General features: G+C 39.5%; 1 protein-coding gene across 1 annotated transcript; it reads left to right on the forward strand.

Annotated features, from left to right (window-relative positions):
* The first annotated feature begins 154 nt into the window (after nucleotides 1–154).
* On the forward strand, nucleotides 155–20,365 carry OSTF1 (osteoclast stimulating factor 1). Its single transcript, XM_052777871.1, has 10 exons — nucleotides 155–318; nucleotides 10,329–10,375; nucleotides 11,023–11,073; nucleotides 11,159–11,222; nucleotides 13,958–14,011; nucleotides 14,467–14,574; nucleotides 15,040–15,089; nucleotides 15,206–15,284; nucleotides 15,752–15,850; nucleotides 18,647–20,365. Exons 1-10 carry the CDS (start codon nucleotides 285–287, stop codon nucleotides 18,703–18,705), a joined length of 645 nt encoding a protein of 214 aa, XP_052633831.1. The 5' UTR covers nucleotides 155–284; the 3' UTR covers nucleotides 18,706–20,365.
* The last annotated feature ends 3,926 nt before the right edge of the window (nucleotides 20,366–24,291 follow it).

The raw sequence follows: 24,291 nt of genomic DNA on the forward strand, positions 1-24,291 counted from the left end.
GGGGGGATAGCGAGGGGCGGGGCGGCGGCGCGCGCGGGGATTGGCTGGGGCTGGCGAAGGGCCCACGGCCGCCACTGGGAGCCGCTGCCTATAAGTCCCGCCCCCCTCTCCCCCGTCCCCCCGCTTCCTTCCTCCCTCCCTCCCGCTGCCCGCCGCGCACCGCTCCCGGGAGCCCGGCGAGGGCTCGCGCTGCTGCCCCCCGCGCCCTTCTACCGCGGGCCCGCTCGCAGGCAGCTGGTCGCCGCCCCGCCGCTTCCCCGTCCGCGCTTGGGCCGGCCCCAGCCATGTCCAAGCCGCCACCTAAACCGGCCAAGCCAGGTAAGGGAGGGGCCCGGCGGCCCGACCCGCCGTCTCCCGGCCGCTCCGCCGGCTGCCCCCGGCCGCGCGCAGTCGGTGCGGGGCGCGGAGCAGCCCCCTGCCCGCTGACACGTGGACGGTTTGGGGGTCGGGTCTGGGCTGTCAGAGCAGGGAGCCCGGCCGGGAGGGAGGGAGGGGGGGGCAGCGGGGCAGGGCCGCCTACCCCTTGCTTTCCCCGCCCCGCCGCCATTAACCTCCGCACCGCTTGCTCGGTGTCGGCCGGGGAGGCAGCCCCTTCCGCGGCGGAGCCTCCCTCGGCAAGCAGGCGTCGTGCCTGGGCGGGATGCTGCGCCCGCTCTTGCTCGGGAGAAGGGTCGAGAGTGCCCCCGGGGGAAGGCCGCCGCCGGGGGACAGGCCCCCCCCCGCTCCCTCCCGCCCGTCTCTCGGGCTTGCGCAGAGCCCCCTCGCCCCGGCCTTCCGCCTCTGAGGCGGGGCGAGGCCCGGGGGCTGTGCTGCCCGCGGCCACGCCACCGGCTGCTGTCGAGGGGAAGCTTGTGTAGGCTGAAGCGCACAGGAAACCTTTCAACATGTTAAGAAACAGGTGTCGAAATACTCTTGAGGTTTGCCCTGTGACTGCCTGGACTAGCGATACGGTCATGAAAGCCGTTTTCTAGTCTGGTCCCATGCTACGTTCTCCTTCTCCCGTGGCATCCACTGCTTTCTGTCGTAGGACTCCCAACAGCAAACTCTCAGTGTGTCTGCCCTTTGACGTTCTGGTGCAAACGTGCGTGTTGCCCTTCCTAGTGCATTTAGTCATTGATGCATAAATTTTTGCTCCTGCACCCTTTCCAGATAGATTCAGTGCAAAGTTAGTTCCAAAAAATTAGTCACAGATTTTTCGAAGACTATTGAAAAACCTTTGGAAGTTGTGGGGTTTTAAACCTTGGAATAGAAGTGGCATCTTTTAGGTAAACGTACATTATTCTGTCAAAATTTAAGTAATTAGGTTTAGTTTGTTGTTGTTTTTTTAAATAAGGAGCTGATCTGGAAAATGCAGTTGTTGTTTATCATGTGTGTGTATCGTCTCCCAGTATGAGAGGTTAAATTCTTACTTTAAAGTTAAAAATTCATTGGGAATGTAATTAAATAGATAGGACTAGTTGTTTTCTCCCAAAACATGATTATCTGATCCCTAAATACATCTGAATTTCAATGTTTTTCACACCTAGAATACTATTTGAAATACTGACATTTTTTAGAAGTAGTTAAATACGTAGCCTAATTGAGTATTTCAACTAGACAACTTATAAAACAAGTTTTTAATTTGAAGTCAAGTAAGTGCAAACCCAGTTTAGACCATTTAAACCGTCAGTCTTGACCTACCCACAGAAGCAAAACCTGGTAAAGCCCTCAATGTAGAGTTTCACCCTTGGAAGAATTTCCTCTGCCCTGCAGTTTGATAAGTGTCTTTGAAAACAGCTTACTTGAAATGAAAAAGACAGTAACAGAAGCATTGCTGTTGTGGACTCTCACTGAAAACCCATACTGAGGAAATCTGTGGGCTTCTGAAAGGGTGTGGTGTTGCTCTTAACAGCCAAATGTGTAAGAAGAGTAGATTTTTCCAGTGAAGTTGATAACTCAGTTTTCTGATTTGGAAAAAGATGAGTTAAATTTAACCTAAGATTCTTAAGGAGTTAAAGTCTATAGTCCTACCTAACCTGCAGGAGCTAACTCAGATGAGTTACGTCTAATACTAGGTGTCTCTTGCTAGTTTCCTGGGGTGCAGTTTTGTGGTATGCTTGATCTGATAAAATGCAGATTGCCATCAAAAGGACAGGTTACCTACCACCTCCACACCCCCACCATCCCCTGTCCATTCCATTTAGTGACATGACAAGCTGGATCGGTGCTCTGACTTTTTATGTTAGGTTATTTCTATGTCTAATGAACTTGCTGAGCTCGTTTACCGCATGAGTGCTTGACACAGCAAAAGGAAATGAGTAGAAATAAATGGCTGAAGAAGGAGGAGGAAGAGAGTAAGACTCTCTTGGTAGTGGCTTTCAGAGCTGATTAAGGGTAATAGATTAATTTTGCCGAATCCCTATTTTTTGAAGAAAGAAAGTCTTATGGAGGCTGTTGTGTTAATTTTTTTCCAAGGCATTTTCAGGAACGGACTGTCTTCTAGCACACACCAAAAATTTTCTGTAGTCGTATGACTGGCTTTGTTCTGTCTTTAATATCAGTTATGTCAATGGTACTGTCATTGAATCTCTCAGGGTTATAGATGTTAAAATGTGCTAATTAAAAACAGATAAATACAGGAACTGCATGTGGTGAAATAGTTCCTACAGCAGCGTAATGCTGTCTCTTTTGGCAGCTTTTAGACTGCAGTTGGTGGAATGTCTTGGTGCATTTGGTCAAGCTGTGTTAATTTTTCTTCACTGACTATTACCAGGTATCCAGTCTATAAACTGGGCTATAACCTGTGCCAGGGAGCAGCAAACCTGCTTGCCTTGCTGTTGCATTGTTACAGTTCAAGACAGAAGAGAAAAGACATTGGTTGCTGTAGTCCTTTCCTTTGTGTTCAGGGGGGAAAAAAGGTGCAGTCTAGGTAGAGATGGAAGGAGATAGAGCAGGTGGTAGGCAAGTGAAAACATTTAGTGAAACAAATATTCATCCTTTCTAAAACAGCGAGTGTTCACTGCTCATCACAGGGGTGTTCAGCATTAGAGTTGGATGGCTAGACAGTGGGGGGAAAAAATGTGTGAAGGGAGAAAAACCAACTAGCTATAGCATTGTGTGGTTTTCTTCAGTACATGAGAGCATTTTATCTGACAGAAGGCTCTTCTGTTAATCCTGTGGCATGCACAGCACATTAGGATTTCAGTTACAGAGAGATCGTTTTGTCATCAATATGTTTTAGGCAATCATCTGATATGTTTGTCAACACTTGAGCTAGTATTTTGGGTTCTGTGGTTAGCCCTTGAGTAAGGGGTCATGATTGTTTTCAGAGGCTTTAGAGGGCTTTTAATTTCTAGTGGTTTTAGACTTTTCTTTTTTAAACAAGTGCCTAGCTTTGCTTTTCTCTTGGGACTTTGTATTATTATTGTTTTCTAGCTGTATTCTCTATTTAGAGTTGCTGTTGAAGATACAAAGGAGTGGAGTGGGAGTTGAAAATAGCAGAAACTTTCTCTGTCAGCGTTATGCAAGGGTAGGGTTTGCCCTCCATCTTTCAAAAATTCTATTGATGTCTCAAACTACATTATGTGCAGAGTTCATAAACCTCTTAAACATTCTGTGTTGGATGTTAATCCTGTTTACAAAAGTTACTTGCTAAGTCCTTGAAACTTGACAAGCTATATTGGCTTCTGCTAGTTGTGTCCTTGAACAGTGCTCTCTGATTATGCATTTTTTTATTAGAGCCTTACACAGTGTGCAGCAGCAGCTTTGGGGAGATGAAAGTGGTATATTAATATTTTAAAGAGACCTTACTTAATTTCATATTCAACAGATAGAGTAAAGATTTTTTGATCCTGGCCTAGAGTCCACACATCATTTACATTTTATGGAGAAAGACCAGCCTTTGTCCCAAGGAAACTACAGTTTTAAATTATTCCAACTGAGGGGAAGGGAGGCAGGAGGAAACATAACGTATGTAACATAAAGGGTTACTACCTTAAAGTAGCTTTGTTGACTTTGCAGCCACTCATAGCTGTCACAGTTAAAAATAGAATTCTGAGTATAAGTATTTAGTTTGAATCACAATCAAGTTCACCTTAATTCTTAGATAAAGTAGGAGCTGTGACCGCATTCACAGGAGCAGAAGACCTGCATTGAGTCACATGCCTAAGGTTTTACAAGTAGGCTTAAATTTGGCTTAGGTGGTGGTAGTTTGGGTTGTTTCTGTAGTCAAAGAAAGATTTCTGTTAGCTAGGGAGATGTGAGCATGTGAATGGAGTTATGCTGTGGTCATCAGCTCTATGGGGAGGAAAACATCAGAGGAACAATTAAACAGTACCAAGTCTGATTTCAACATGAATTTTAAACTTGCATTTGTGACCCCAAACCCTCTTCTTACTGCAAGCTGCTGGGGCCACAAACAAGCTTCCTACAAGTGAAGGCATTCTGTGTGTTTGGAGAAATAAAATTACAAGAAGTAGAAGATTTCAGCATCAAACTGTGCCAGCCAAAATTAATTTGTGAAATTGTGTTCACATACATCTTCTGAGAGAATATTCTTAAATTCTGATTTTCTGTAAACAAATGTTATTTGTTCCTTCCGCACCAGCTACTGACTGGTGGAGTCCATGACTGTTCCTGGGCTACCCCAGTTTGTCATCTACACTGGCACCAGTCTACCTTTTGCATTCTTTTCAACATGTCCCTAAACAGATTCCTAGGCTTTTTTGTTTAATACACCCTCCCCCCTTCCTCCACTCTGATTTGTATGCCCTATGTTCACTTCCCCTTTCTAACAACCACTACTTAGAAGTGGAAGATGGTTCTCTAAACAGCGGGGACTCCACTTTTTTCTGTCTCAGTTGTGGCAGTCCTTAAATGCTGTTGTACTCTGTTGTGTCTCTGTGCAAGACCCTGTGATCAAAATGCCAAAATACAAGCTGCACTCCTGTAAAACCTATTTCCACTACTTTTATTCCTGCTTGAAGATCTGGGTGTAAAGCACCTTATTTTCCAGTTCCTGAGAAGCCAGAAAAAAAAGTTTCAGTCTGGCCATAATGTCTTTCTAATAAAATTGCCTGTCTCCTGAGAGACATGCAGATCATAAAATGAACATCTCTTTGCTTACTAAAGCAAACTGCAAGCATATTGCAAATTTTTCTGATCTGCAGTTTACCTTTGTCATTGTCAATTGACCGAAAGATTGTGACTTCAAATTGCTGGTACACAGTGCCAGGCTGTGTAATTCCTTTGAAGGTTCTTAGGCCAACACTGAGAAAACAAACACACTGTCCTTCTGCCACCATGCTTTCTGTGATGTCAGGCAGAAGATGCCTCTCACTTCAGAGAAATTCATCTGAACATTTATCAAAATTCATATTCCCAGTTATACATGTTCTAGGAGGAGACTCTGAAACCAGCATAGGCCCTGGAACATGTAAACTGTCCTTTTTCCTCCCACATCCCAAATCTTATGCATATATTCTCTTTTTGGTCCATTTGTTAGAGCTGGGGATTCAAATCAGTTGTTTTCAATCAAGTTGGTGCTAGAGAGAGTACCTAATTCTCAACTGCTTCTGCATAGCCTTAGGGGAGCAAGGAGGAGGATGGCTGATGACAGTTAGCCCAGGATTAGCTTGAACCGGTATGGGAGTTGATAGACTTGAAGTTTTGTAATTTATCTGTAGATGACCATGGCCAATTCTGATTTTCTAGAGCACAGAGAATATCCCATTGTCTGTATTATAGGCACTGACAGTGCTTTGTGACACCCAGTGAGTCTGTTTATCTACAGTAGGTTAATTATTCTGATTTTTGTGGTAGTCTAGAACTGCTCACTCTGGATATAGCTAATGAAAAGATGCTGCATCAAGATCAATATCTGATTTGTAGAACCTTGTTTGCATCAATGAGATGTGTTTATGTCTGTCTATGGCAGGCGAAGCAGGGTGTGAAATGTTAACAAAAGACTCCTATCACTCCACTGGGGCCAAGCCTTGGTAGCTCCTGTGAACATTGGCTTACTGCCATGATTATTTTCTTAATTAAAATAAATGGCTCTTGCACAAAGTACTTTTTTTTTTTTTTTCTGGAGGGAGTAAGATAAACTGACAGCTAATGAAATTGCTTTCCCTCCCCTTTGGTGCTGGAAGTTCAGCCTAACTCAAAATGTAAATAAGTAATGCCATGGATGGGTGGGTCCTTTTTTTTTTTTTCCCCTTTTTTTTTTCTTTAATGAGTGAAAGCAAACAAGAGGAAAGCAGAGAATGCTTTGGTGGCAAGTTGAGTAAAAGGGGATTTTAACGCTAGTGTCTGTAGTGGTACAGAGAAGCTGGTGTAAAAGAACCGAAAGGAAGTGGAAAAGAAAAAGCATCACTGTGAGAGAAACAGTAACTCCTTGTTGTGAAAACACTTAGGGCTTCTTTGGAAACAATCTTCTGTTAATGATACTGCAATTAATTAAAAATAAACCTCAAAATTGCTAGGAGGAAACAAAAAGCTTCTAGTCTCTTGAGAAAATGGTCTTTTTATTTATTACTTTGTATTACAAAGCACAGCAGTGATCTTGTTTCAGTTCAGTACATATCAGAAGCTGCATTTTTAAGCTGCTGTTACTGTTGAGCACCTCAGTTTCTTTTCTTTTATGCACTTAGCTGGGAGAGGGTCATATTAGAAATCAGTTGCCTGTTTCCTTTCCTCATAAAAGCATAACTTATAGAAGTTATCCAAAATAATTTGAAGGGTGCGAGGTCAGCCCAGCCTGATAAAGCTGTTTGGTTTATGTTGCTAGTTAGAGGGAATTGTTAGTTTGACTCCTTTATCCTGTTGTGTTGCTGGGGGAGAGTTTGGCAAATTGTGGCTTGGGGAGTTTGTATGCTGAGAATATTTGTATCTGTTTAGTATGTGTAATAAGTTATCTTTTTTTATTTGTCAGATAGTTGTTCTGCAGATGTTTAATACAAATTCCATGAGAAGGGAGAAGACAGTCTTGTGGCTAAAGTGTGGGTTTGAAAAGAATCTTTTAAATTTGTCCCTGTGCTTAGAAAAAGGTTTATTGTGGGACACATCACTGCACTGTGCCTCCATTTCCTTTCCTTTTTAAAAAGGATACTCCCCTCATTAGTCATGCTGAGAAAAAAGTCATTAATGTTTGCCTGGTGCCTTGAAATCTTAAAAAGTTACATGTGTCTTCTGGATTCCAGTTATTTTGCCCTCTAGAAGTACATGGTGGGGAGGTACAGTCAGTCAACTTCCAATCAGTGCTCATGTATTAGTTCTCCATCCTATATGAATCTTACAATGTGGTTTGTAGTGGAGAGATGGTAGTAAGGGAAAGCACCTGAGGACCTCCTGTGCTCCCTAACTTTTTGCTTATTCCAAAGGACACCCGCTAATGCAAGCTCTAGGTCTGTCTGCATGCCTAGGGATGGGCATTACTAGATAAAAGTACTTCAAGTGATTACAGGTACTCATGTGCCCAGTAAAATACAATTTGTCGGTAGTTGCAGAACAAAGATTCAAGTCTAATGTGCCCTTTGTCCTTACATTTTGTTATTTTAAATCTTCTAGACTGATACTTTGCATTAAAATTTGGCACAAATAATTGCCATGCCAAGTGCTAAAGTCCTGTTCTTGGCTCTTAAATGCAGCAATATAACAAGCCTTCATGTCTGTTTATCAGGAAATATTTAGAAGATTGGTGCCAGTAACGAGTAGAGTTTAACTCCCATATAAGGTGCTGTAAAGTTAACCAGACCTGCAGTTCTACAGATGCAAATCTGTACTTTGTATTTCATCACAGGAAAATGTTTTAGAATGTGTTGTGCTGTGTGTGACACCACAGCTTGACATTTGGGGAAGTAACTGTCTGTTTCAGTTGTATAGCATTAAAACAAAACAAACCCAAAAAGACAAAAACCCCCCACCATTAATTGCCTTTTGTTTAAACAACATGTCAGCAAAACTTCTATCAGCATCAGTGTTTCCATTCTTTTCCTTCCCTTAGGGTGTGATAGGTTTAGAAAACCCGTTGACACAGATGGAGTACATTATTACAGGAAACACATACAACACACAAATCTATATTTCTTGCTTTTCCCTGTCTTCTGCTGTATTCTCATTTCCCCTTTTAATATTTCTTACTCTTCCCTTTTGTTGTCCATTTCCTCCTTTTACTTACATAAAACCTTGAAAATTGGTGGGTGATGGTTAAAGTTGCCAGAGTCATCAGTGTGCAGTTCTGTCTTGCATTTTTCTGTCATCTATGTAAGAAAGCCAAGCACAAGGGACAGTACTCCGTGTCACCCATCCCGTTCTCTTTTTTTTTTGTTTGGCTTCTCCCCAGCTGCAGTTCCGACATTTCATTCTGAAGCTCATAGGACAAATTACTGTCTACTGTCCTTGTTAATAATTTCTATATGGGTAATGAACAGAACACAGGTTTCATCCTTTTTAGCTGTTGCTATAGTGCAGGTACTTAGTTTCTGAGGCAAAGGCCTGAGAAGTGTTGGACCTTTTATATCTAGGAAATGGCTGCTGTGTGAGAGAACCAGTAAAGCCAAATTGAAATTCTATGGTGTTACTAAAAAATAAGATCTGTAATGGGGGTACAGTTACAAATTGGAAGAAAAATCATGTATAGAGTGTCTACATGCATTTGGCAATCTAGCAAGTTTACACAGATTATTTTCATGGTGATACTTTTCCATACACTTAGCTCCAGAAAAGCCTATGACAGAGGACTACAGAAATGTTTTGCTTCGTAGTTATGCCTTGGTAAATACCACTTCATAAACATACGCTGTGGCATGGCTCTTGCTAGGGAATATCCAGAGGTATTTGAAAACATCTTTTAAGAGTCACCCCAAGACTGTGAGGTATGCTGCGAAACGGCAGCATATACAGTTGAGTACCATCCTCCCTTCTCAAGCTTGTCAGCATATATAGATTTAGACTGACATTTCTAAAGCCCTTAAGTTAACTTCCTAAAATGATCACTATTGTGGGTAGGCTTTAGATACTGGGGTAATAAAGGCTCCATCTGGCAAAAAACAGGCAAAAATTTTGTAGCAATGGTTCTTCTTTACAAAAGGGTAAAGGCTTATTCTTGAGACATAAGGAAACCTACTCTCTTGTTACTCAGTTCTCTCCATACAATGTACTACAAAAGATTTTGTGGGTGCACACTTTATTGTACAGTACTAATCTTTGGCAGTAAGTTCATAAGTTTGAGGATACAAAATAGCCTCAGCTAAGTATGGTCTAAGTAATACATTGTCCTGATGGACCAAATACTGCTTTAATCACAAGTTAATCTATATAAACATGTGAAGTATAGTGTAAGAACCTGAAATACAGCTACATACTCAACATGTTTAAAAGTAAACAAACCTACATACTTAAGACTTAAGATATTTAAAAGTAAACAATACAGAACAGTCTGCATAATATATTTCTCCACTGAGTTCAGTGGACTTCAGCAGTTCAGCTAATAAAATTATGTAAGATATATGTTTCTTCTCCTGTACTCATCTTTCTGCTTTCTTTCATCAAGACTTTCTGCTTGGTGTTCTTGAAATGTACCTTTATTGAATTTTTTAGAAAAATGTTTATAGAAATGCTTCTTTTGCAGTTTATGCAATTAAATTTGTACCTCTCTGCATTAAGGTTATCTTTTCTTGGCTTGGATGCTGCTGACAATGTCTTCAAAACTGCCCTATTAAAATAAACATTGCCCACTTATTAGAATTGTAAACACTATAGCTTATTTTAAGCATCTGAACAGAACACCATATCAGTTGTACATTCCATAAATAGGACTTGGTGACCATTTGTCATTTTTCTTAAATGCAATGATTCTGTGCTACTGCATTATTTTCCTAATTAGTAACAACTACAGGTAGGTATGAGAACGTTGCAGATTTTGGTCATTGTTTTGTTTCTTTATTCTTTCCTTAATTCTGTATCATTTGACAAATCTGATAGTATTAATAAAATATATACAACTTGTATGAGTGTGTGTATAAGGGTGTATATGACTGAAACTAACTTTGCCTCAGAAACTGATGGCAACAGTTGACTTGCATGGTGACCTATGAAGACCGTATTAAGTGTGCACAAGAGGAAGCTTGCATTTAGCTGACCAGTTGGCCCATTTCCTTCAGAACCTGTGCTGCTGGGTTGAGTCTTTTCATCATGATTTTCATTGACAGAGGCATAGCACAGATTCCTTCAGCAAGCAGCTTTAAGGGTTAAGGAAAGGAATTTATTTGGATTTGAGGGCTGTATGTATATGCTGTCTTTAGAAGTCATGATACTGATACTGGTTTGTGGTTTTTTTTTTCTTTTTTCAGGGCAGGTTAAAGTGTTCAGGGCCCTGTATACATTTGAGCCCAGAACGGTAAGTATATCTAGATTTTAGGGTTTTGAGAAACTTAATTTTAATTTTGTCTATAATAGCATTTCTTCAGTTCTGCTAGGGTTGGCCTGTTAGACTTACTGTACTATGTTTTCCGTGAAAAAGCCTGTTGATGGATATCGGTTCTTAATGTGACTAAAACTGCCTGATTAATCATCACTTTCCTTTTTTATGTCCAGCTCTTTTTTTAAAAGCAGCATGCTTTCTCCTCTAGCATCAGTTACCTGCAATCTAAGATCAGCAATCTAAGTGATGTTTTTCTTTTCTTCCAAAGGCAACAAAGATAATCGAGAGCTAAGAGATTTGATGAACTGGGACCAACCAAAAAGGGAATGAAGTTAACAAATACAAGATATATTTCACTGCTTTTTTTGCACAGTGCTCTGTCGGAAAGGCCACAGTCTTTTTCTTTAGCTATCATGAAGGTCAGAGATCCAAAAAGTTAGCTGTAGGCAAGTCAAACTATAGTATGAAAAACTGTCAGGCTGTTGTCTAGTTGCTACAGAATTTGAGTTATTGTTCTTTTGAAAGAAGAGCTGAATGTGTTCTACTTTATCCAGGGACTTGTTTTACCTAAGTATACACATTCAGATTTTTGTTTACTTTTCCTTTTTTTAATTTTTTTTAAGCCAGATGAACTGTACTTTGAAGAAGGAGATATCATTTACATCTCAGATATGGTGAGTCTACAAGACATCCCATATAGACTGAATACTTCTGACATGTGGCTTATCCCTTCTAAAATATTTTCCTGTTTCTCTGCAGAGTGATACAAATTGGTGGAAAGGAACTTGCAAAGGGAGAACTGGACTAATTCCAAGCAACTATGGTAATGTCTAGAATATTTTCATTTGGTAAAATCATTCACAAAGGAAATCACTAAATAAAAATAACTGTTACAGTTCAAAAACTGATCACAGTATTGGCATTTGACAGTCCTGTACCACAGTATTTCAGAATACATCTGCGATACCAGTCACCACTGTACATCAGCAGTGGACAGGCTGTCTTATGTTTTTTATAACCTAGGTACAGCTTGAGTTTGCCAAGTGTTCATGTTTCTGGTTGTGCAGGTTAACAGCAAGAGATGCTCTCAGTTTTGAGGGGAAGAACGCTTGGAGCTAAAGGATGGTTTTACAGAGGGCACATGAAACTATAGGCTTGTATTCTTGATACCCTCAATGAATGTACTGCAGTTTTTAAGATCTTCTCATTAGCAGTATCTTGGCTATATTCCTTCAGTGTGTACATTGCCTTTTATTTTTAAGTATACCTAAGGATGGACAGCTGCAGCCTTTAGTAGCTTTGAGATCAAGAAGTCTGACACAGTGTGGGGTGGCTTGTTACAGAGATAGATAATCAATACTGGATTTAAGTAAATCTGCATATGGACAGGAAGCTAAAACAGATTGTGAGCAATTCTGTAGACCTCCTTTGCCCCCCCCCCCTTAAGAAATAGGGTTGTTTGCCATTTGTTACTTTTTAATGAATATATTCAGCCACAGAAAACATTGGGTTTGGGGGGGATTGCACCACATTAAATATCCCATACCTGTTTGGACTTACTAGAAATTGCTTTTTCAGATTCAACTAAAATCACTTTGAAAAGCCATGAGTACAGACAACACAGCACAATTCTTCCAAGTCCTCCCAGGAAATGTAGGCAGAGTAGCAGTGTCACATGACAGATTGTCAGAACTGCTAATAACGTTAGTAACTGTGGTTGCTTCATGCTGTCCCTTCTTCCCTAGGAGACATTATGGTAGCAATGCTATGATTCCCTGCCCTGACTTGTAGTTAGTAGAAATACATTCACAGAAGCCTGTGGTTGTTATTGAGACCATGGCATCAAATGTCACTTTAGTTTGTGACTTCCAGACTGATTCCTACTCTTGCCATCTGCCAGAAGTGGTCAGTGTTATATAAAAGAAGAATAGTTTACACATGCTTACCTACATTCAACTTTCTTTTGAAAATTGAAGTGTGTTATATTTAAAATAAACCCACCAACTTACTAATTCAGTTTGTGTTCCCATTGAGATCATTTGGAAAAGTTGCTTCCAGAGTGCTTTACTGAAAAGTTACCTGAGCAATGGTTTAACTTCCATTTTAGGCCAGGCAGGGGTGTGTGAGGTGGTGGTGTCTCTGCACATTTGCAAAAATTTCATGTGTAAGCAGAAGAGAAGCCTTTGCAGACCCTAAAAATAAAGAGTACCAGGAATGTGTCTTCTGATTTAGGCAAATTGTGCAAAAGCCCCAAAGGCCTGCTTCCACTGGTTGCCACCCATTAGGACTGCCTAGGTTTAGTCTTAACCACTGAAACACTGTGCTCTCCTGTGCTCTTCCACAACCTTTTTGCAAAAGGCGGAGACAGACATGAAACTACTGAGTCTCTGGTGGGGTCTTGTGCTCCATCTGCTGGGCTTGAACTAATACATCTGAAAAGACTGTGAACAGAAAAGCTGAAGATGACAGAATCAGTGTATCTGTATTAAAAATACTTATTACTGCACTTCGGACAAGAATTTTCTAAAGGCAAAGTCATTTTTAGGCTTTTGAGACAGTGTTAGTGTTAATGCTTTCTACTGTGCACAACAAGCACTGCTCAATATGACGAGCATGTTCTGCTTGTGTAATGGCTGTCTGCTCTGGGACTGGCTTCTCCCACTCTGATTTAGGATTCTGTTCACTGTTTGCTCAGATTGTTTTAAACCAAAATACCAGAATCTAGCATTTGGGTTTTATTTTACTCACAGCTAGAGAGATAAGCATGTGAAATCCTGCAGAGCCTGCTCATCTCAGATTGTACACTGTCCTACTTGCCTGTATCCTTCGTAGTCACAGTGTTTGCCACCTGAAAAAGAAGATTTTAAAAAAGAGTTTTCAGATTATGGTCCCACTTGCAACTGTTTCACAGTGCTGTTCAGTTTTTTTGCTGTTGCAACAGCACAGTGACCGGGAACTGTTTGTGACTCCTCTCTAGTAAAACCTAAAGCTTGTGAGATGAAGAAGAGGTCTACAGAAGCCTGAACTCCAGTCTGCCCATCACTACATTCATTGTTTAGGCAGTTTTGATTTGCAGACCTCCTGCAAGTTTTCCAGGGAAAATAAAAAATCTCTGTAAAACAAATAGGAATCCTATTGACAGTGGATTTTTTTAGTTAGCCTTCACAGATGTGTGGGAAATAATTCACTCATAACTACAGATGGCAAGCTGTAGGGTGAAAGCCTAGCCACATGCAACTGCTCAAAACCATCTTACAAGTGTAGAAAGGGAAGTAACAACCAAGATGAAATATTGCCAGATTCCCAGTGGCTTGTAACCACCGATCAATTTGATGCTGTTCTTTGAAGTTTTCACAAGCTCTCCTCTGAATTGCTTTCCCATACACAGGAAATTGAAGTACATCTGACTAGTCCATCACTCTCAAATCCCTTTTCACATTAGAATCAAATATGTATTACTGGTTCTTCTGGAATAAATCAAAGTTTTATTTCCACATAGACATCAAATATCTGTTCAGTTTCAGAAGTAGTTAGAATTTACTCTCTGTTTCATTTCAGTGGCAGAGCAAGCTGAGTCTATTGATAACCCACTGCATGAAGCTGCCAAACGTGGTAAGTGTGATTTGGGTTCTAGTTGTGTAATGTTAAAGGATGATGTGTTTGCTTTCTGCTAAAATAATAATATATTTGGAACGAAGATGTCCTGTCTGTTTTGGTTGTCTGGTATCTTGAACAAGTTATCTGGTAAGTTTTGCAGCTTTCAGAAGCTGAGCCGGTTTACAGCCTGGTAGAATTGCCACTCTGTGATTGTATACACAGAAAAAGAGATTGGTACCATCCATTTAACTACACAGGGATCTAAAGGTCTTCTGGGAGTGAAAGAAAAGATGTTTGGTATGACTTGGACTGGTTGTTTTAGGAATTATAAATGTTGCTGCTAATTACTTTTTCCTCCTCTTAAGTTCATAGGAGGGGGGACTGACAACCTTCAGAAAGAACTGTGTGCCTTTAATGGTTCTGTTAACTTTTCAAAGAAAAAAACCCTCAAAACTGGATTTGTCTTTCAGGCAACCTAAGCTGGTTGAGAGAGTGTTTGGATAATCGAGTTGGCGTCAATGGCTTAGACAAAGCAGGAAACACAGCTCTGTACTGGGCATGCCATGGAGGCCACAAAGGTATTGGAGAATTAATTTGAAATTACTGTTCTCTGGTTTTCTTGATTTGCTTGTTAGACTGATTGCTAAAATTGCAGTACTAAATAATAAAGCCAGATTTTTTTTAATGTCCTTCTAGTTTTTTTAAAAGAAAAGTTAAAGCTAGGAGGGAGGTTCAGCTCCATCAAATGCTGTGTGTTTTGTTGTTGCTGTTGATGTAGGCATTCTAATCAGTGTAACTTAGAAGCAGAGTGGGAAGAAGGACAGACCAAAAAGAAGTGTTGTATTGTTTTGGGTATCTTATGCAGTAGCATTTCTTTGTGACTGATGGTTGTTTGCTCAATGCAGTCTGCTTGTTACAGATTTTCACTGGCTGATTGGATTGCTCTTTCATTGAATCTTAACCAAAATTTATACTATGAACACAAAGCCTATTTTGTTTCCACTAAATTTTTCTCTTTATTCCCCCCATCTTGTTTTCTGCAGATATAGTGGATGTTCTGTTTACTCAGGCAAACCTAGAGTTAAACCAACAGGTAGGTTAAACCAACAGACCCTTACAGTAGAGGTGTGATGTTATTCATCCTTGGTACAAGCTGAAAGGTTTTTTTGCTATATTTTAATCCTGTTGCTTTTCCCTCTAACTCTACAGAACAAACTGGGAGACACAGCTTTGCATGCTGCTGCATGGAAAGGTTATGCAGATATTGTAGACATGCTGCTGGCAAAGGGTAAAGATCTTCACCAAGGTTTCAACAATCTGTGTAGCAGACTAGATTCCTGAATGTTTATTAATCTGTATTTTTTTAAGGGTTTTCCTATAACACAGGTGCAGTCCTTAGCCAGCTTACCTGCCTGACTTTATAAGCCTTAGAGAAAATCCTGGCAGCTGTTTGGAAAGTAGATACCTCACCTGCTTAAGATGAATTTCATGCTGCTTTGCGGACAAAATTAGGTACTTAACCCCAGAACGGCAATGAACATCTGCTTCCTGGAAAGGGAGAGCAGCCAGCAAGTTCCCTAGCCAACTGTAGCTTATGGAAGAGCATCCATAGTTTTTATTCTGCTTCAGAGCAGTCCACAGATGAGATTCCCTTGTCCATTACTGTTCTACCCATGCTACTGAAACTTGTATCTTAATACCATTGCTCAAGAAATAGCTGGGACTGATTCATGATGAAAACTTTCTGTTATAAAGGAGCAAGAACAGATCTGAAGAACAATGAGAAGAAACTGGCTTTAGACATGGCGACCAATGCATCTTGCGCTTCCCTGCTTAAAAAGAAACAGAGTGCAGGTATTTCTGATTTTGTTATACTGATACAGTTTTCCTTTTTAGAGGACACTTAATGTTTTGGCCAAATATCAATATCTTGATAGCCATAAAAACCACTTGGGAGCTACATGGGCTAAGAGTTGTGTTTGGGATGGTTCACTTGAGAGGGCAAGTTCAGCAGGGCTATGATAGAGACCTGTGGTTTATCACATTCAATATTGCTGATTCCACACAAAATGCCATCTTTTGTCAGCAAGAGGCAGGAGAGTTCAGAGATGTGGAGAGACAGAAAGAAAGCAAGGATGGAAACTGCTTTAAAAGTAGTATACCACAAGGGACATGGTATGAGAGTAAAACAATGTGGTATGTTCCCCCTTACTGCTGTCTGTTCTTCCAAACTAAGCCAAACAAACACCAACAGATGCTTCTCTTTTATTTTCTTACTGCTAATTTTTTTACATTTCTTATTTCGTTGTCTCCCTGAGTGACTCTGTAATAGAGAAATAAAGAAAGAATGCCTTCAGGTACTTATCAAAGTTGTCTCACTGCCTCCCACTTGTGTTCATCTCTCCTAATGGCACAGCATCTATGTACAAAAGAGTTAGAGATACATGGCTATTTTAAAAAGCTGAACAAAGACTGAATATTCAGTATGACATAATTAATGTTACCTGTAGCTTTCAGGAGGCTGAAGTTAGGGTGGAAACCCTAGGTGAATTACACATTAAATGAGAAAGTACTTACAAGCTGTAACTCTGCTTGTGTTTTTATCAGTGAGATATGCAGTCTAGCAACTGTATTGTCACAGGGCTGGTGAGAACAGAGGGAATACTAACCTGTGGGTGATTAGTGGTTATGGAAATTAAATGGTAGAATAGCTGACTGCAGCTTTAGAAGGCCAAGAAGAGCAGTTGCAGCAAAAATACTGTCCAGCTTTTTGATAGAGGTAACATCAGGATTTTCCAGAAAACCTTGACGAATTATTTCCATCAGTTTTGACTGAAGAAAGCAGTTTTAACAAAGGGTGGAATTTCTTCTGTTTTCATTTTTTTTCTAATGTTAGTTAATGCCTGTTAGGAGCACTTAGTTAATCTTTGTCCATTGTAGGCACCTGGTACAGGAGTACTCTCTGTTCTAATGGCCCTAATAATTGTGTTAATGTTTCATTTTCTGATACTAGGTAACTTCTACTTCTGGTGCACTTGCTTCACTCCAAGTTAATTTTGTTTCATGGCTGACTGATTTTTCATCCTTTGTCACTTCATCTATCGCCAGTCTCTGGTGCTCTCACACACTCTTTTTCTTGATTGCCTTGATATAAGAGCTGAATTTCTCAGTCGAACTGGAATTTCAGTATTAGCTTCCTTGTTTGTTTTTCTGTCTTAATTTGGCCTTTTATAATCTCTGTGACACCACTGATCTGTATACTTTTGTTGTATTTTGTATTTTCTTGGGGTTTTTTTATTCATTTCATTTCTGTGTATATTGGTTCTACATTTCAGGATTTCCAAAGTCTGAGTGAAATGATTGTTCTTTTTCAGAGATTCAGTCCTAAATCAGTAGTCTCCCTGTCCCCAGTTTCAAATCTGTTCCTAATAAATATGGTATTTATTGTAGTCCGTCTATAAAACATTGTTTTATCCAAGGAGGCTTGCTTTGCTTCCACTTAAATGTTCAGTTTTGTTTTACATGTATACACAGACATTCAAATGTCATGATTGCTGAAGTGTATGCTAAGAAATGAAAGCTAGTAAAGTCCTGTCATAGAAATACAAAAAAATTGTGGTGGTTGTGCTCCTGAATGAGGGAACAATTGTTATACAGAAGAAATGGGATTTGTCCTTTCTTGAAGTATGGCCCCTTGAGCACAGGGCTCTAGAATTTCTTTCTTTTCTTTCCTTTCTTCCTTTGTTGCTTCTACTCAAAAAGGAAAAAAAAATTCTCTTAGATTTCTTTTATCAAAACAGTTGAGCTGGTCAGTTTTAAATCTACTCATTTTTCTTCTTCCAGAAGTCTAGGATAACATGGTTATCACTCCTGTGAATTATGTCAGTTTTGTTATGTCTGCACCTGATATTTTTAGTACTTTGTTTTAATATATTATTGCAAAGCTATGACTGGTTAGGATCTTGTGGTTCCTGGCTCTTAGTAGTACAATATAATATATTTTATATGTAATCCATATTCCTATTCCCAGATATTTGAAAATCTGTAGGCAAATAATCTATCAGAAAAAGCCTGTGCTGTTTATCTTTGTACAGTCCCAAAGGTAGGTGTAGTTCTCCACGTGCTGCTGCACATCTGGTGAATATACTTTAATACTCCTGTTTTCTGCTCACTATCCTGCAAAAGCTCATAAGTAGATCTAAGAAATAAATATTCAGGAAAAAACCTGGGTGAGTAAAGAGGGAGGGGAGAGGATAGGTGGAATGTGTTTGATTTTAAGCAGAGAATGGCAACCAGCTAGGCACTCAGAATAAAACCATAGAGGCTCTTTCACCAACTCACCCATCCTTTCCTTTGCTTTTTAAAGATAATATATACAGAAAATAGGAGTTCCAACTCTGCTGTAGAGGTTCCAAGGAGCCAGCAGATGGCTCTTGAAGGTCACGAACAGAAGAAATCTTGTATGTAGGAGATGTGATTACTGGTTTAGCCCTGCCTTTGAGATCCAGATCTACAGCCCCATCTGTGTAGCCCTAACAGCTCTAAACGATAGAGGAATCAGGTTTCTTAGATGCTTGTTTGCAAGCATGGCAAATGTGAAGCTTTTTCTGATTTTATTCTGGATTAAGAGAGCGCTTTGTTTTTTTCCAGGTACAGTCCGAACATTAAGTAATGCAGAGGAATACCTTGATGATGAAGACTCCGATTAGCTTTTTTCATTCAGCCTAAAGAACTATAACTTGCATTGCTTATGTCATTCCCAAAACATACCTTTACAACTGTAAAAATACCTTACTTAGAGTCTTCTGATACAACATATAAATGAGAGGGTGAAATCATGCTTTCCAAAGGAATAATCTTGATGTGTGCCAGTAGATGCCACATTTTAAATCAGAGTTCCTTTGGAATTATCTCACAGAGGAAGTGTGGCATTCCCTTATTGTTGAATGGGCAAAGGACTGCTTTCTAACACTCATACGTCTCATCTCAGGCCTTCCCAGCAAGTGCCTTGTGTCTCTGAATACACTTCTCAAACTGAAAGGTCCCTCTGGGACAGCAGGACATCCTTGCTAATGTTTCCCAAAATCTCCCTGGGTATAGGTTCCTTTGTGCAGATAAGATAATACTGGCAGAGTCAGTACTGGCTGACAGGCATGAGTAGAGATGCTGCTGTAAAGAGTGACTATCTTTTGCCCACATAGAGCCAGCAAGACAAGGTTTGATTTTTTTGGTAAAATTTTTTCCCCTTATTCCTTCCTGTACTCCTTTAAGGGGTAGAATGACATGGGATGGTCTGCCCCTGGATGCTTTGTCTTCTCTATTGCTATGGGCCCAATCCCTGAAATGTAAACTCAGGTGAAATGCTTGCTTAAGTCAGTTCTGTTTTGAGAAATACACTTAATTTTGGACTTTGACTTGATTATTTTGCTTTTTGAAGTGCATTATGCTGAAACTATTCATAGTGAAAGGAAGACAGAATATTTTTCTATTTATCTTGCCTAATTTTTTTTTACTGATCTCTCACTTTTATTTTTTAAAAGTATTCTTATATTTTGTCCTAAAGTACCTCAAAGCTTAAACATGTTTGAAGGAATGAGGGAAGATGTATTTCAAATATACCACAGGTATCTTTAGAAGAGATATCTGAAGCTGAATAAACATTTTTAAAATTTATTGCTTCTTCTTGTGAATTAAAGAGAACTAAAAAATTAATTGAGCCACTTTGAATCTTCCCTGCAGAGTTAAAAAATAAGTATGTCCTTCAGATTGCTCAAATAGCTGCAGCCAAATATTATACGCTACTGAAGGATTGTTCCTTACTGTGATGGTAAGAAAACGTTACAAGTATTTGAGTTACAATCTCATTTTCAATTTTTGTTGCTAACTTCCCTATTAGCAACTTTGACAGATACACTCCAGCACAAGTCTGTGATACTTAAAAAAAAAAAAAAAAAAAGCTCTTGTGAAAGATTGGGGATAAATGAAAAGCTCTTGCAAAAGATTGGGGATAAATGAAAATCACACTAAGTATTTTAGAGATTAAAAGAAGTCTAGAGCACTCTAACATCCCACTTTTAAATATATATTGAACCAGATTATTTTTATTATCCTGGAAAGAACTAGATATAGGTATAGCTTGTTAAATGAGCACTTACCAAAGAAGGCAGCATTTGATTGACCAGAACTGTGTAGGATGGAGGCGTTGCACAAGTAGTCATCTGCAGATATAATTCTAAACTGTTTAAGTGTTAAAACCATAGAACAAATGTTTTAGCCCTGTGAAATACTGTGATTAACTGAACAGCAATGTTTTGTTTTGTGTGAACCTGAAGATCCTAGAGGGGAAGAAATAAAAACCAAAGCCACCAAGTTTTTCTCTGTAGCTTTCATTAGAACAATTGTTGAATGTGACTCATAATAGACACTGTCCTGCTTCACATTTTATCAGCCAGCTGTTTTTACTAGCTCAGACTTTTACCACAGTCAAGCCATGTGTTATGTTGCATGCTGTTGATTAACATGATGCAGTTTCACTGTGCAAGCAAAAAAAGGACCTGTACTAAGGGTAGAGCCGCAAGAAGGTTCAGGTATCTCTTATGTGAGTCTTTTTCCTGCATAAATGAAGCTCACAAGGTTAAAATTCTTCAGTGTCACAGGACATGGAGAGAATGGCTCTTCCCAAGTCACCAGTTTCTCTGTCAAGCTTTGGAGGCAAAATTTGTGTTCATAAATAACTCTTAATGTGATGTCTTCTGCTACCATGGGTTCAACATCCTACAAGTTAATTGCAGCATTTGATTTAAAATTTTAATGTTATGCTTACATCTGTGGAATTAGCTGCTGCTGGAAGACACTGTGTTCTTCTGCGAACAGATCTAGGTGCTGCAAGGGAAGAATCGTGACAGAAGTGCAAGTTGGGCCCAAAGATAGCCTGTGAAGTCCTTACTGGAGTGTCCTGAAGGAGACACAGTTACATCACAAGGCAGCTAGCTAGTGCTGTAATTTGTTTCTAGGACCAAAATTACTGCTTTTTTTTTTTTAACTTTGTTTTTCCTCATGCAACTGTCTACTCATCTTGTGAAATACAAATGACTGTGAAAACTTTCAGGCAATAAATTACTTTTTGCCTAACTCTAGCAGTTAAGTTTTGATTTAGAAAAAACAGCAAAAGTCTTATAGCTAGAAGGAATTACAGCTGGAGTACGATGATACAATGTCTTACTAGTTACGCAAACCTACTTACTCCCCTTACTTTTCTCCAATGTGTGTGTCACTGTAGGCTCTTGGATAAATTTAAGACTCTCCAAGGACAGCTGCATTCAGGTTTGTAACAATAAGAAAAGTAGGTTTTTAAGAAGAGCAGCAAAATGAAAGTTGTCAAGCTCATGGTGTCTACTAACTGCAATTGAAGGATATTCTGTCTGGTGTGCTTCTGGTTGAATTACGTGTGTCCCTTTCTGTTGGAAATCAGCTATGTTCCAGTTAGAAGTGCTGTACTGTGAGAGGATAGAAATTGTACTGATTTATTTGAGGCTTTTTCAAACTAAACCAGTAAATTTCCTGTCTGTTTCACCAAAACCTGAATACTTAATCCCTGTTTTCTAGAAGAGAAAATGGGACATTTCTTGAACTGTCTTTAGTGTAGTTCTTAGACAGTCCATGTGGGTAATCTTCAAGTTATTATACTGTTCTACTAAGACAAAACCCACCTTACTGAATTCAGCTGCTCTTATATGTCCCATCACCTGAAATGTAATTTGCTTAAAACAGTCACATTAAATGTTTAAAATCAGTGGCCCATTTTCTAACACACTCTCCAGCTTAGAGCCCTCCCTGCTCCTGAATCCTAATTTCTGAAGACAGCATTGTGTTTCTTCTGCTTGAGTTTTATATCAAGGACCAAAGACTGCTGAAAGTAAGTTAGCCTGACCTTGTGATCATTTCTGTTATATGCTACAAAGTCAGGTATTTGAGCATGCAGCATAAATCACTGAATTAAAGATTTGTTTTCAGCTGTTGCCATCTTCTAATAAAGCCATTGAAATGGAACACAGCAGAGTAAAATGTAACGGGCCATCAATTTGCTGCTTCTTGAGACAGATGTCAGCTGAAATTACAAAAAGTGTTTCAGGACAATGCTAGTTGTACTGTGCTTTGATCATATCAGGAGACAGAAACAAGCAGAAATGGTTTTGAAGAACTTGAAACAGGATTCTTCAAAATACATTAATTTGATACCTAATTTGGTACAAAATCTATCCTCATTTGCTAAACAGATGAAAAGACAACAGCTGCGTTTTTTTTAAAGCTACACAAAAAAGTAGAGAAGCTAAAAATAAGACAGTAGTACAAAAACAGTTCAGAAAATGGTAACTTTACATGAGAAATTTGGGGCCAGAATTTGGACTGGTGGTAGTGTCTGCCTTTGGCAGGGAAAAAACTACCATGTACTCATTTACCTGATGCCCTGCTGTTTCCCAGCTGATAACTGATGCTGAAGATGATGTATCCAGTCTGCAGCCTCTCCTAGAAAGCTGCATCACCACTTTGTCCTTCTCCCAAGCTTAGTAGCCTTCCTTTGGGCTCTGTTGTGCAGATCTATAGCACACTGGAAAATATTTCTGTGAGACAATCATCAACTGACACATGAGCAATGTCACTGGAAAAATTAAGAATAGTCCAGCAAATGTTCACTCTCTCAGTTACAAAAGCAGGGCCAATTCCTGTAGCTGTAAGCAACTCCTGAGATCAGAGGCTACGGGAGCCTGTTGCAAAGATAGTGGTAATTTATGTGGGTTTTTTTAGTGCATGTAGAACAGCACAGATCTTGGCAGTGTACCAGTGCTCAGCTGTTCCACATACATTAAGTTTATGGAGCCAGGAAAGTGTGCATAACTTACCCTGCTCCATTGAGAGTTGGAGCTTTCACTGAAATCATGAAGCACACATCAGAGGATCTATATCTGTTCTCCACCATCACTTGGGAGCTTTTTCTTAGAGAGTTGGATTATTTGGAATATGTGCCGTTTCTTAGCATGGAAATCTATATTTCTTCTTCCTCTTCAAAGATTGATTCTTAACTTAAAGGACTTTAGTGAGATTTAACATAAAACAGATATGAAGACATAAGGTACCACAAGCAAATTGATCATAATCATATTTCTGATGTGAAGGTCTGAAGCAAGTCTGGAAACCAGTGAAGATACATGGGGAAATGGAGGAACTGTGTCTTTAAGTTCACTACAAACCTATTTTTGTTTTCTTGATTTTTGTTGCTTAATACACTGTATTTTTGCTCAGAGCTTTACTGCAGTCATACCTCTAATTGACTTCATGTCTACAAGGATATACTGAAATTAATCCTTAACCCTCTTTGGAGATGTTCAACATAAAATTAGAATTAAATCCTCAAAATTTACATCCAATTTTAATGTGTCTGTCCTGTTCAGGAGACTTCTCTAACACAAGTAGTTCCAGAGTATTAGTAATTCACCTCATGCTTTTGTAACTGAAGGTTTTAATTTTATCTTCCCATATAATTTCCCTAATGTAGGTAAAGTTACAGCACGTTTCGTGTAATCTGAAATTCATGAAAGAGTAGTACATTTCCTTCTCAGTCTATCAATTTTTACTTCTCTACAAAAGCTAATTTATGCTTTTCCGTAAGATTTCTGTTTAAGCTATTTTGCTAGAAAATCCCACGGAGATCTGACATCCTACTGCCTAGCTATGAGTTTAAAACAGAAAAGGAACAAAGAAACAAAAAATGTAGCTGGACTACATGCAGTTATGCTGAAAGCAAGAGCAGTAAACATTTTGTTAATGAAAAAGTTGTACAAGAGGCAGGTTGAGTAGCAGGTGTTGTACTTAAGAGAAACTTAAGATTGATTAAAGCCCTGAGCTAGCATTTGCTTTGGTTTTAACAACTCCATCTGATCAGTTATAATGCTGTGAACACTTTTCTAAAAAAATAGTTCCCACATGGAGTTACAGCAGTAGAAAGTCATGGAATAATCAAAATGCTTCCAAATTTCATCCTGCTAAAAGACTATAGAGTTGGTCTCTAGTCAGACAATAATTTGAAAGCATGAACCACTGCAGAGGCTGAACCACTGCACATAGTTTCCCATGAGTAGGGAGTTCTCTGAAGATGAACAGTTTATGTATGCTTCTTCCAACTAGTGCTGAAAATGCTTGGATTACTTAAGTAGGTGTGACAAGGTTGTTCAAATTAAATGAACTCAAAATGAAAAGCCATTATTACACAGGAGAAAACAGGTTCGAAGAGTCTAGGA

The sequence above is a fragment of the Harpia harpyja genome, chromosome Z, assembly GCF_026419915.1.
Source record: "Harpia harpyja isolate bHarHar1 chromosome Z, bHarHar1 primary haplotype, whole genome shotgun sequence".
NCBI classification, from domain to species: Eukaryota; Metazoa; Chordata; class Aves; order Accipitriformes; family Accipitridae; genus Harpia; species Harpia harpyja.

Bases quoted from the DNA above. Each gene is read 5' to 3' on its own strand.
- OSTF1 (XM_052777871.1), top strand. From the start codon at position 285: ATGTCCAAGCCGCCACCTAAACCGGCCAAGCCAG. The intron at 14,012-14,466 runs GTAAGTGTGATT...TTTGTCTTTCAG, and splicing joins GCATGAAGCTGCCAAACGTG to GCAACCTAAGCTGGTTGAGA. The intron at 14,575-15,039 runs GTATTGGAGAAT...TGTTTTCTGCAG, and splicing joins ATGCCATGGAGGCCACAAAG to ATATAGTGGATGTTCTGTTT.